Source organism: Halichoerus grypus, chromosome 1 (assembly GCF_964656455.1).
Source record: "Halichoerus grypus chromosome 1, mHalGry1.hap1.1, whole genome shotgun sequence".
Lineage (NCBI taxonomy): Eukaryota > Metazoa > Chordata > Mammalia > Carnivora > Phocidae > Halichoerus > Halichoerus grypus.
The window spans coordinates 71,386,823-71,400,349 of record NC_135712.1 but is presented as its reverse complement, the minus strand read 5'-3'; the positions used below and the strand labels follow the sequence as shown (position 1 = coordinate 71,400,349).

The window sequence follows — 13,527 nt, the reverse complement described above, 5'->3', positions numbered from 1 at the left end:
TTCCTGCTGCCTTTTTCCACATGACACATTCCAGCGAGGGTTGATAAACCACAGCATGACCTTATTTACCCAATGCTGCATTTTCTGGAAAAAGATTTGAAGATTTTTTTTAGGTCTGAAAAAGATGAGAAATCTGTCAGACATGTGGTTGTCCAGGTCTCTCTCTCCCCACTTCCCCCTCCACCTCTCTTTCTTCCCTGTGGCCTGCACCCCTGCCCCACCAAGGGCTGTCGTTTTCCCCCCCATAGAGCGGCTGCCATTCTCCCCTTCTCTGGCAATGCTGTCTTTGAACTCCAGGTGGCGCCCTTCTAGAGCTTTCCGACCAGCTTGGGGTCCTTAAGCGGGTGGCCACTTCTGGCTCACTCTACCCAGGCAGGATCCTTCCAGGAGACAAGTGGAGTGTGCGTTTTGATGGCGAGTTTGGTGCCATTCATCCTGGCTCCATGGCACAGGGGAGCCAGCCTCGGGGGGTGAGATGAAGGGGATTGTCTGATTAGAGCAGGTGAGCCGTCTGCCACCAGCCCCTGCACTCGCCAGCAGAGCTCCGAGGGACTGGATGGACATCTGGACACTGCCTACCCGCACCCCAGCGAAAGGCTGAGTGAGCCAAGCGGCAGGCCTGATCTTGAAACCACCACTTAACCTCCCAGTCCGGAGATATTTATTGAGTACCTGCTGTATGCCTGGGAGTGTGCTGAGCCCCAGTGAAGGTATGACCTGGCAGGAGGAGTTTGTGGTTGGACACCAGCCAGATGTAAGTCGGTGGCTTCATGGCAGGACCTCTTCAGAACGGTTACAGCACCGGGGACATTGTGCCATGGAGAAGGAAGACCCTGCCTTACATCTGGGACACCCTCAGTCTGCGAGTGAGAAGACTGCACTTACCGTGGGCTTCACCCTCTTACTAGAAGTGTGACCTTGGGCTTGTACCTTCCCCTGTGTGGGCCTCAGCTTGCCTATCTGTGAAGTGGGAAAAGTGCCCTGCTCACACATCCGGTGCTCACACCTAGATCTGACCGCTGCAGGAACATGGGCAGAATATCAGCAAAAGCTGTCCTCAGGCTGAGGGATGGGGAGCTGAGCAGAGCCGGGAGAAGCCACGAGGCAGAGGAGTGGCCGGCTGGTCAGGCTTCCAGAGGGCAGAACAAGAAGCATGGCAGAGGAGGCCTCACGTACCCCTGCGGAGGGAATTGTCGGAGCAGGAAGTGACCGACAGAGGAGGAGGGTCTGACTGAGGGGCCGGCCAGGATGGAGGTGGAGGACAGAGGCTGTGACAGGGAGACCTGGGAGAAGTTCTCCAGTGATACAGGATGGAGATGACAAGGACCCACCCTAATGCTGTGGCAAGAGGAAAGAAGACACGGATTTTATGACACGGCAGAGGAAGCCAGCAACAGCACAGGGCCGAGCATGATGGCTGTGTCTTCACACAGACCTGGGTCCAAATTCCATCCTGTCCCCCTGTTAGCTGAGTGACATTGAGCAAGGTGCTTAACCTCCTGGAGCCTCAGCTGTGTCCTCCAGACCTGGGACAAGTTAGCATCTGAATGAATGCACGCAGAGTGCTGAGCCCAGGGCCTGGCCGCTGTCCTTTTGATCTTGATCAGTAGTATTAACAGTTCTCATCAGATGGGGGAGAAGCAAGAGTGTCCAGTGTTCACTGTGAGTTTATTTGGAAGTTGGCTGAGGACTCCAGAGAGCTCCTAGGTCCACAAACTATTACTCCTTATCATGCCAGCAGACCTATAATCTAGGAACAGTGTGCTTTCACAGGTCAAGTTCAGTTACACTCTTTTGGATATCAGTGTCAGATGTAATTAGTTTTTAGTTGGAAAAAAAAACACAACTGTGTATTTGAAGGTGTGATACGGTCTCGTGTGAATCAAACACAAAGCAGCTGGAAATTTCCATGAACATAAAGAAGACGAGCCTGCCTAGGCATTGAGTGTAATTTGGGAGAAGGTGGTCTAGGATAGGACATTGGCAGATGCCTGTATTTAGGGGGCAGGCAGAAGAAGGGTGGTGGTGGGAGATGGAAGAGATGCTTGGGTATCATTAATGCCAAGGAGGGAATGAGTGTCAAGAACCATGAGTAGTGCTCATACCGGGGAGGAGTGAAGATGGGAGGGAGGGATGATGGGGCATCCTTAGGATGTCGCACTCCAGACACTGTGGGACAGCAACAGGGCTGGAACCCAGAATGGCAGGGAAATGGGGTCTGGAGGGTGTGGGTTGTGTTCTCAGAAGCCTGGTGGTGGAGGGAAGGAGAACAGACGGTGGTGTGAGGATGTAACATGGTAAAGAGGAGGTTCTTTAGGATCTTGAGACATGGTATTTGTAGACATTCATTCATCTGACAAACATTTATTGAGCATCTAATGTGTACAATGTTGGAGGGAGGGAGCCAGGGGTAAGAAAAGGGTTGAAGTTGCATAAAAAAGGAACAAGGAGTGATGGCTTATGGTTTGGAAGGTGGAGGGTGAAGTGTCAGCCTTGGCAGGTGGTGGGAGGCCTCCTGCTCTTCCTGGGAAGAAGAGAGGGGTGAAGACCCCCAGGGAGGTCTGCAGGGCGGGGGCTGTGGTGGCCACGTCACCGCGAGGTCACTGGTGAGACCCGAGGGCCTGCGGCTTCAGCTCAGCCGCTGTGGGGAGTGATAGTGAGAGCTTCACGAGCACTTTGTTAACCAGCAATTTTCTTCCCTAATAAATGTCCTTAATTCTCCGTAATTGAAGGAGAAGGCACCAGAGGTCAGTTGAAGCTTTAATTTGGGTAACATGGAAGGAAAGCAGCTAGAGACCAATTACTCTGTCATTTACACAAACTCATTTCCATGATTAACTTGGAAAGCGAAGTGGGGCCAGGGTTCCTACAGGCAGGAGGACAGCTCTGCCCTGAGGCTGCAGCCCATGCAGTCCTCACACCCCACAGATGGAACTCAGAGGCCCTGCAAAGCAAGGTGGCCCCCTTGGGGCCTCCTTCCCTCATTCAGCTCTGCCTCTGACCTGCTGGGCATGCTGAAACCATCCTCCTCCTCAGGGCCTCTACTTCCCTGGCTGTAAAAGTAGTCGTGAGAGCACCAGTGTTCCCTGAGTCTACAGAAGCCAGCTGTCCCCTAGCTGGTCTTACAGGAAACAGTCCACCCAAGTGTACTCAGTGTACGCTTGCTCCAACTCTGTACCCCACCCGGGACCACACAAGGCTGAGGGGTGTTCTCAACCTGCAGAGACCAGGTGTATACACATGGGCCGTGGGGCTCACCAGTGATAACCGCAAACAGTGCATGCTTCAGAGAGGGGAAGATCCGAGAATGGAGTCATGGTCAGGAGGGTCTCAGGATGGATCAGGACTGGGGCTCGACCTGAGGTCAAGTCTTAGCTGAGCCTCTAACTGCTGTGAGACCTTGGACACTGGGTCCCCTCCCTGGTCCTCCAGAGAAGACTTGGCCTGGAAGACTCCTGAGGTTCTCCTGGCTTCTGGCTGGAGGTCAAAGGCAAGTGAAGGTGCGGAGGCAGAAATGAATACACAGTGCAGGGTGAGGGGAGGTGACTGCACGGAGCCAGTGGGACTGAGTGAGCCAAGGTGGGACTCCAGGCTGTGGACACCTGGCAGGGCTGGGTCATGGTGGGCCCAGAGAGTCCATGCAGGGAGAAGCGAGCTAGTAATTGGACGTTTTAGACTTAAGGGAGGGTCACAGCCAGCACCGTAGGCCTGTCTGTCTCCTGTTATTTTTGGTGATTCTAGAAAGTGTCCCGAGAGCCTTGGACAAGAAGTAGCAAGTTTTGGGGAAAAGGGACAAAGGGAAGAGGGGCATGGGCTGCAGGCTGATGGTGTCTGAGGCCAAGCGTGCGTGGTGACCATGGTTCTGTCCCATCCTGTCCAGGCCTGTGGGGCCTCGTTAACAATGCGGGCATCTCAACTTTCGGAGAAGTAGAGTTCACCAGCATGGAAACCTACAAGGAAGTGGCGGAAGTGAACCTTTGGGGCACAGTGAGGATGACAAAATCCTTTCTCCCCCTCATCCGAAGGGCCAAAGGTGAGTTGGAAAGGGATTTCCTCCTGTCCCACCTTTTCATCTTTGCTTAGAATGGACAGAGGTCTCAGCAGAGCCAACCTCCGTACCCCAGTGAGGCTGAGCACAGGACTCTCGGGGGCTGTGCAGGGCTTGTGGATGGTGGCAAGTGGAAGTGCCTTGGCCGGCCAGATGGAAAGGGATGGGTGGTTTTCAGAAAGGAGGGCAGCTGAGAGGTCAGCCGCCTCAAAGGCTAAAAGATTACAGCAGTCATCCCACTCTGGGGACCTAAGCTAGAGAAATAACCACCCTGTGCACAGAGCTGTGTGTATATACATCAACTATCGAGAGAGGCATGGTTAAGTCAGTTTTTACACTTTACCACAACTGTCTTATTTTTTAACTGTGGCATAGTAACCCATAATGGGTTACTATGCCACAGTTAAAAAATAAGACAGTTGTGGTAAAGTGTAAAATATAGAAATAATAATAATCAAGATTAGAAATTTAGAGAACAGACAAAACTCTCAAACCATGTTAGGTAGCCAAAGAAGTCACTGACTTAGATGTTCTCCCTAGATAGCAAACAATGATGGCAAAAGGAGATGATCCATACGATCTATCCCAAAGTTTCAGCAATGATAGAATGAACCCAGAGAGCAGCTGTAGGATTTTAGAAGAAAACCCCAACCCTTCAGTGACTTCCAACTTAGAGGTTTCTGAAAGGTGTCTCCCTGTGGCGCCCAGGATGGGGCCGTGCCTTCACTTCCTGAGGGCGCTCCCAGGGCAAGCAGGTCCCAGGTCCGCTTGGGCTTACTTGGAAGGGCTCCACCTCCATCCCACTACCTGAAGCCGGGCCTGTGGAAAGCCTCTTGAGGTCACCACTCTCTTCCAGTGCCGGAGACTGTCCACATGTTCTAGCCCTGAAATCAGGTTCAGAACCCTGGCTCGGCTGGCTGGCAGCTAGAGCCCTAGTGGGTCCTAGCAGTTTGCCCATTACGCTGTGCCCTCCTGGTATGCAGGCCTGCTTATTTCTCTTCCCCTGTCCTGCCTGACACAGTCAGGGAAAATCTGGCCATGTGGGCCTGAGCTGGCCTCGATTATGAATTAGAAGGCCCCCTGGGGGCGCCTGGGTGGCTCAGTCGTTAAGCGTCTGCCTTCGGCTCAGGTCATGATCCCAGGGTCCTGGGATCGAGCCCCGCATCGGGCTCCCTGCTCAGCGGGAAGCCTGCTTCTCCCTCTCCCACTCCCCCTGCTTGTGTTCCCTCTCTCACTGTCTCTCTCTCTCTCTGTTGAAAAATAAATAAAATTAAAAAAAAAAAAAAAAAGAAGGCCCCCTGACCCTGGGTAGTTCAGGCATCGAAACAGGTGTCAGGGCCAGGAGGCCAGGTTCCAGCCAGGCCTCTGGAAGCCTGCCAGGCCCCAGGCCCTCTGCCTGACCAGTCAGTGCCTCCTGAGCAGGGGTTTGCTGTCTTCCTTTGTAGGCCGCGTCGTCAACATCAGCAGCATGCTGGGCCGCATGGCCAACCCGGCCCGCTCCCCGTACTGCATCACCAAGTTCGGGGTGGAGGCCTTCTCTGACTGCCTGCGCTACGAGATGCACCCGCTGGGCGTCAAGGTCAGCGTGGTGGAACCTGGCAACTTCATCGCCGCCACCAGCCTCTACAGCCCTGAGCGCATCCAGGCCATCGCCAATAAGATGTGGGACGAGCTGCCTGAGGTGGTGCGCCAGGACTACGGCAGGAAGTACTTCGACGAGAAGATCGCCAAGATGGAGACCTACTGTAACAGTGGCTCCACGGACACGTCCCCTGTCATCAGTGCTGTCACCCACGCTCTGACCTCTGCCAGCCCCTACACGCGCTACCACCCCATGGACTACTACTGGTGGCTTCGAATGCAGGTCATGACCCACTTGCCCGCAGCAGTGTCCGACAGGATCTACATACACTGAAGACGTTCCCACTGGCCTCTGTTGGGAGCCCCGGGGGGAGGGAAGAGAGAGGGGCGCAGGGAGGGAGGGTCTTGTGTAGTCGCCTCTCGAGTACCACCTTGTGCATTACCCACAGTCCCAGGAGAACCTACCACCAGTTGTAGCATTAACCGGAGGGGATAGCCCAGCCCTACTTGTGTGCACGGCGAGTGGTTTGGGCCTTCTCGGTCGGCGTGCGGAGTGGTGGGCAGGCTCCCTACACCTCAGGGCAAACATGGTACATCCATCTTTCTCAAGTTGATTTCATATAAAGAGTTTGGGAAGACACGTTTATATTAAACACAGATTTATTATGAAATACAATATGAATCCTTTACGTTTTAAAGCCAAACAACTGTTCAAAAATTTATCTCATTTGATCCTTAAACCAGCCTCATGTGTGACAAGGACAGATATTTTTTTTCTTTTGTACATGAAGAACGTGTGGCCCAAAGAGGATACACGAGTAACCGTTTGTTGTTGATACGTGGCCCAGGTTATGTGTTTCTGCCACCGCTGTAGAAATGCTTCACGGTGTGCGTCCCAGGGCTGCTCTGGATCCAGTTATCTGAGGATCCTGTGATGAGCTCTGTACCCTCACCTGAGCCAGACACACCGCGTGCCCACTGTGCACCCCTCTGCATGTCCGTGGTGCCTCTGTGTGTGGCCCAGAGCCAGCAATACCAAGGGGTGGGGATATTCTGGAAATTTCCATTTGCGATTTCTGCAACCTCTCTTAGGACTTGTGTAGAGGTGCTTGTTGGCTAAGAGGTCGATTTGCTTCTGGTATGAGTCTGCTTGGTTTTGCCTGGGGTGGGACCATGTTGATGCTGCGTCCTTGGCAGGAGCCATGGCACAGGCTGCAGCTGGGGTAGGTCCAGGTTGCCTGCCTGTCTCATGTGGTACACACACACACACACACACACACACACACACACACACACACACACACACTCAGGGGGGCCTTTACTGTATGCTTGCTTGCCTGCTGTGGCCTTATTTTTAATTAAGAAGCCAGGTCACTGGTAGGTAGAGTCGTGTTATCCCTTCTTGGGTTTGGGTTTGAATGCTGCTCTCCCTGCAATTGTCCAGAGCCTGGCTGTTTGGACCCAAACCAGACACCACTCCCGCCCCCAGGTGGCTGCAGGCGGCCCTGCGCGCCAGCCCCGCAAACCAAACTGGCACTTCCGCCTGTCCCGGGAAGGGGCAGGCCTGCCGCTAGAGGGCGCTCTGCCTCTGCTGCGGCCCGAGCGGCCTCTGCTCCCGACTCGGTTGCTTCCACCCAAGCCTGAGGTCTCAGAGGGTTCCTGATCCCCACCTTCCAGTCCGGGCACAAAGAGCAAGACCCCTTTAGAAACAGCATCCCTGCTCTGCAAGTAGCTGCCTGGCATAAACGTGGAGCCTGGCTCCCGGAGAAGGCAGAAGAAGAGCTGGGCAGCCAGGCCCGGCCTCCGGGCTCAGGCCTTGCCAAGGAACAGGGGGCCTCACAAGGAGGAAATTCAGCCTGCCTTACGGGCTTTGGTCCCCTCTGTCTTCAATCAGGGGCGCCCTGCCCGGCCACCTGTCTGCAAGGTGAGGCCAGGAGGGCCTATGGGGACGACGGGATGGGCCGGCAGGGCTGAAGCCCGATGTGGCCATCGTGTTCACATTACAGCCACATCCTTTTGAATCACAGAGCTGACCTTTCAGAGTCGCGTTTCCACAGCTTGGGAGATTTTGTTTCCATGCTTGATTTTTTGAGAGAGGGACGGATGCAACACTTGGAGTTACACGTGTGTGTGGACATCCGGGAACTAGAGGGAGGCGGGGGCAAGCTCCTGAGCACTGGACAAGCCACATCTTCCTCTGCGAGGGTCTCTGGGAGTAGGACAGGACTGCTAGGCTGGCCCGCAGGCCGCCCTGAGTTTTATTTTTACCCCAGTGACTGCAAAGCCCAGAGCACCTCCTTTCCAGATAATCTCGATGCTAATTAAATAACCAAATTCACTCTGGTGGCCTAGAGCCTACATGGGTGCAGGTCTAGTTCTGATCCTTCCAAGGGACGTGGAAGTAGGCAGAACAGAGGTGGTTGTTCCCATTTTACAGATGACATAACTCAGACCCAAAGAGGGAAAGTGACTCACCCAGTGTCACAGTGGATCTGTGACAAAAGTCTGAGCGGTGCTGTTCACTATCACCTCACCCCAACAGCCCGGGGAACTAACCTGGCACCCAGACCCTCCCTGCTTGCCTGTCAGCAGAGAGCTGCCCCTTCTTGGGGTGGGGATGGGGGGGGTGAGGGGAGAGAGGGGGCTCCCGTTCTGCGGGGTACAGATGGCATCCACAGCTGCCACCTTGGGTTGGAGCATGATCTCTAGGGTACTGTCCTTGGTGGCTGGAGGCTGGGTGAAAGCTCTCTGCAAGATGCTTCCGACAGGGGGCGCTTACCATGCCACCTGGGGCCAAGAGGCTTGCGAGCAGGTGCGAGGCCAGCCTGGCCCTGCCTGCCCCAGGCTCCTGGGGCCGTGTGTCGGCTACCCGTGGCAGGGGGTCTGCCAGACTCCCCACTTGTGAGGCCTCTTCGCTTCCTGTATCTCACACAGGGCCTGGCTCTGCAAAGCTCTGCGCAGCTCATCTGCTGCAGGTGCAGACATGAGCAGGCAGAGGCTCCCTCCGCTTGGGTGGCACCAGGCTCAGCCTGCCAGATGACAAGAGGCACATCTGTGCGGTGCTGGCTGCCTTACACAGCCAGTTCACTGCCTCTCCCCGGCGTCCCGCAGCGGCCCTGGGAGGGAGGCGGTGGGGGGAGGGTTACTATCTCCTTTTACACATAAGGAAACCAACTACCCCAAGTCTCTTGCCAAGGGAGGGATAGAACTGGGTGGCCAAGCCAGCTCTAACCTCCAGCCCGGAGCTAGCAATGCATGAAAAGCAGGGCAGATGGCACCAGGATCTAAAATAAGGAGGGGAAAAAATACCTCAATTATGTAACAGTGAGAAAAATCTGTAAGCATATACACAGTAACAAGCACAGAGTGAGCCATCCATCCCCTCCCTCCTGGCCCCCTGTGGGAGAGGGGGTGCTGGGGGAGCCCGTTCGTGTCCCAACAGGAGGAAATGTGCCTTCCCGGGGCCAACACTGCCCCCCATCAGGGGCCTTTCTGAGGGCAGGCTCTAGGAACACCGAGACCCAACCTTGGGCAGAGACAGAGTCTAACTGCTCCCAAAGTGCTTGAGGGCTATAGGAGCACAAGGCTGGAGGGTCCTCGGATAAGGCTGTGGAACAAGGAGAGCTGTGGGGCCTGGTGCTCTGCTGGAGACCAAACAGGCAAGCCCAGAGCATCATAAGGCCCTCCTGGTATGTGCGTGCGCTAAGGCAGCTGGTCTGTGAGTGGCCCTTCAGACGTACTGGGTGAGCCCTTGCCGGGCTAGGGACCAGTGACCAGGGCTTGGACTAAGACCGGGAGAGGCTGCTAGGACCCCCAGAACCTCAGAGAGGGAAAGGGGATCCAACCACCACCAAGCCTGACTCCCAGCCTCCGGGGAGCTGGCCAAGCCTTGAAGCCCTCCAGCGACAAGGAGCTCATTACTTCCTGAGACAGCATGTCCTTGGTTAGGGAGAATTGATCCAAAGACTGAGCTGAAATCTACCACCTGGAACCTAACTCCTTTGGCACTTGGCTGTGACCCAGAACTGCACAGAACATCAGGTATTTGAAAATGGCCAGATCAGGTGCAAGAGCCCAGGTCCCTCACTTGACAAGGTTTCCATACTCCTCACTGTCTGCCCAGGAGCTTTCAGCTGTGGTTATCCCATCTTTCATTCTTAATGACACACACCAGGCTGAATGACCACCTGCGTGCCCTCCAGCGGCAAGAACTTGGAGACAGGTTTTAATACCTTTGGGGAAATGCTGACAACTCTCACATATGGGCCCCCTCACTACTAAGTGCACTCATGACTCGTCTTTCATCTGCTCCTCACAAACAGCTTTGAGTTAGGCGGGACCACTACTGCCATTTTACAGATAAAGAAACTGAGCCTCGGGGTGGTGAAGTGATTCGCCCAAGATCACAGGGCCAGGAAGTGGGAGAGCCTGGCTTCCAGCCTTGGGGCCCCTTCCTTTACTCCTAGGCTGCCTCAGTCTCCCCATCAGGGCCCCTGAGCTGGGCTGGAGCCCACTCAGAGGCCGGCCATGTGGCCTGTGAGGGAGTGATGAGGGGAGCGCTGAACTCAACTTTCTCCTAGCCCACAGCTTTACAGAGAGCAGCGTGGAGGGGAGGCTGGGCCTTGCGTCTCCCTGGAACTGTGGCTCTTGTGTCTGTGGGCTCGGCCAGTGGCCTGGGCCCTGGGGGAAGGCCTGAGGGTTGGAGACAGCAGGGCCAGGCGGCGTTCCCGGGACCGTGGTGAGGACCGTCCTGCCTCAGCACCGAGGGACATGTGTTAGAGGAGAGAGAGAGTGAATGGGGACCCACCTCAGGGCATCTTGGGGCCCAGAAACACCTTGTTCTGCTCTCTCAGACTTAATTACTCCGTAAAATGTGAGGCTGCTCCCACTTACCAAGTTACAGATGAGCTTAATTCCAGCGCACTGAGTAACCACACCGTGCTCCTTCGGAAATAGCAGTGGGTGGGCTGCCCCTCTCAGCGTCCGCTGCAGCCACCCCGGTTTCCGGAGGAGCTGCTCGTTGTTCTCAGGGCCTCAGTGTGGCTCAACTCTGCTCCCCGACAATGGCAGTGGGCTTGGCGGACAGCTCTGGGCACCCTTCTCTGTGGGCCATCCAGCCTCCCGGTCCATTATTGGGTTGTTTACACTGCTGGGGCCTCTCTCCCTCCGACTTCTGTTGTGCTCTGGCCAGAGGTTTTGGTTCATCATATCTGACCAAAGGTCTACCAAGTGGCGTGGGATTTGCCATGAGAAACGAAGAAAGAGCGTGGCGCTGGATGGATGAGAACGCATGTGCTCTGTGAGGCTCTGCGGGCACCTTCGAGGAAATAGGGTGAAGAGCAGCAGGCCACGCCCGGGACACTAGTGATGTAATGAAGGGCAGCGAAAACTTCCCTGCTGCTGGCAGGATCGACAGACTGGTTCCATTGGAAGGAACTGGCGGAAGGCATGATGTGATTCCAGGGGCCTTTGGTGGGAATGGGGGAGCAATTGCTGGTTATCACCCAAATGCGCCTCGTGTTCCCATATTCAGAGGATCAGCCCCGTGGTCAGTGCCCCCTGTAATAATTGAGCCTCTTCTTTGTGCCAGGCCCTGTACTGGGCACACAGTGTCCAATGGCAGGCAGCCCACTGCCCTCCCAGAGCTCCCAGGCTAGCCCACGAAGCCTGAAACTGTAACCCAGGGTGACAGGTCCATGATTTGGAGGAGGAACTGAAATGCTTTATTCTACCAGAAATGAATAAAAGTATAGCCATTTTCAATCCACACACAACCTAATTTGGCTTCTTCCTTGCACGACTTTGGAGCCCCAGGCAACAGCAGATGGGGGGTGGGCATGAAAGGACAGGGATCCTTCCCTACTTGGGGAGTCCCCAACTTTCTCAAAGGAAACATAAAAGTGAATGTCCCTGGAAAAGCATGGCTGGGCCTTGTCCAAATGCCAAAAACATAAGGTAGCCAAGCCAACAGTGCTGGAACCACTTGGAGAATGGCCAGGCAGGGGGCTTGGACACACAGGGCTGGGCACGTGATCTGGAGGCTGAAGACCGAACCGGATCAGATGCTCAGGCTGAGCACAGACATGGAAGAGGGGACACCACCTGGAGGAATGTGACAAATTGGAGTTTTCAGCTTTGAGTGTTTATCTTCTGTGAAGCTAAGTGTACAACAAAATACAATAGGACACTAGAGAGATGCTCTTGGGAAAGCAAAGAGAGAAGGAGCAAATCTGGCGGTCCTGGAGCTGGCAACCCCTGGGGAAGGGAGCCTGCTGGTGGTGTCCCATTGGAGATGGAAGGACCTCGGAGACCCTACAGTCAGAGGATGGGAAAGAAAAGGCCTTGTTGGAAATTTCATTCTGGGCAAGGTTGGGTAGAAAGAACACAAGTTTTGGAGCCAGACAGACCTGACTTTGAATCCTGTTCTGCAACCATCCAATTGTACAATGTTGTCAAGTAATCTAGCCTCTCCCAGCTTCGGGCTCTTTCTGTCTTACATGGGGTGATAGTGGGTCTCCTGCAGGGCTGTTACATGGATGGGGTGAGTGTGGAACCTCCGCAGCCCAGCGCCTGGCACCGGGGGAGAGACTCAGGAGGCACGCCAGTTAGCATAGCCGGGGCCTAAATAACCTTCTCCCATCCCCACCCACCCCACCTTGGCCTTTCTGAGAAATGCATAGGCCTTCGTCCATGGGTGTTTCAGGGCCAGAGACAGAAATCGGGAAACACTCAAGGCTGAACCACAGCGACCAGAGCCCACCTTCCTGCTCACCCTGCTCCTTCCGGGGGCCTGGGGCAAAGGAGGAAACTTCCTCCTCCCAATACCCCCTTCTGATTGCTAAACACAGAACAAACTCAACAGCCCTATATCACCTCCTTGCCAGAAATCCCTGAAGGGGATGCTAGGTGGATTAAGGAATTATTGGTCAGAAGGGCTTCTGCCCGAAAGTACAGGCAACAAGTGCATCCCAGGCAGAGAAGGGGGTATTTTCTGAAGCACCAACTCTTGCAACTGCCCGGGGGGGATCATCCCAATCTTTCGGTTTAGGGGAGGAGGACGGTGCAGTTCCTCCTGCCCCCAGCTGCCTGGGTTTGGGCTCTTCCTGTTGCCTCTCAGTTACGCCTTAGCCAGGCCTGGCTTCCTTCCCGTCTTTTCTTTCTCGGCATCCAAGTTCTGAGGGTTAAGTGCTATCTAGAATCAGGCTGCAAGGGATCTGTGGTAAGATTTCATTCCTAGCCTGGAGGTGCTCCCAGCTATTGGGGGGCAGGTGGGCTGTGCACCAATCTAGGGAAGCTGACCATCACTCAGGACAGCCCGTGCTACACTGGGTGTTCAACCATGTGTGGGAGCCCAGGAAAGGGACAGGGGACTTCTGACAGGGCAGGTTACAGGTGCTTCCTGAAAGAGGTTGTGTGAAGAGGATTCTGGCAGGATCAGGAGGCAGGGCACTTGGCTGGGCATTCACACCTAGGGGAGACGCGTGGGACGGGCCCACCTGCTTGCTATGCCACTTTGCCCCTCAGAACCTCTGCTTTGCTCAGTGTCCCCCCCTTAGCCAGGAGGGGGCAGTCAGCTGCCTCTCCTGGAGCCTTCCTGCCTTTCCAATTGAGGCCAGGGAGGGTGTGGGAAGTCATTAAACAGGACAGGACTTTCTCTGACCCATGTCAGGAGGGCTAAGTTCCAGTTCCAGGTTCTCAGGGGCAGACTGAGCCACGGGGAGCGGCTGAGGAAAAGCAGCACGCTCCCATTCCTGCGTTTTAGTGCTTAGGAACCTGGCTCCCAGCTGCCTAGCTGGCCTGGACAAACTGAGAGGCTTGGAGCAGAGACTGTGATAAGTCTCTGATATCCATTCTCCCCTTCTATAGGAATATATCCATCAATGTTTAGCTGGGCACAT

General features: G+C 55.0%; 1 protein-coding gene across 4 annotated transcripts in view; it reads left to right on the top strand.

Moving 5' to 3' along the window:
• BDH1 (3-hydroxybutyrate dehydrogenase 1) overlaps positions 1-6,305 on the top strand; it is a 43,412-nt gene extending 37,107 nt beyond the window's left edge. For all 4 annotated transcript variants that reach the window (XM_036080813.2, XM_036080812.2, XM_036080810.2 and 1 more), the window contains exons 6-7: positions 3,881-4,033; positions 5,494-6,305. In XM_036080813.2, coding sequence (XP_035936706.1) covers positions 3,881-4,033; positions 5,494-5,963 — 623 coding nt within the window. In that variant the 3' untranslated portion in view covers positions 5,964-6,305. The remainder of the gene's footprint in view (positions 1-3,880; positions 4,034-5,493) is intronic.
• The last annotated feature ends 7,222 nt before the right edge of the window (positions 6,306-13,527 follow it).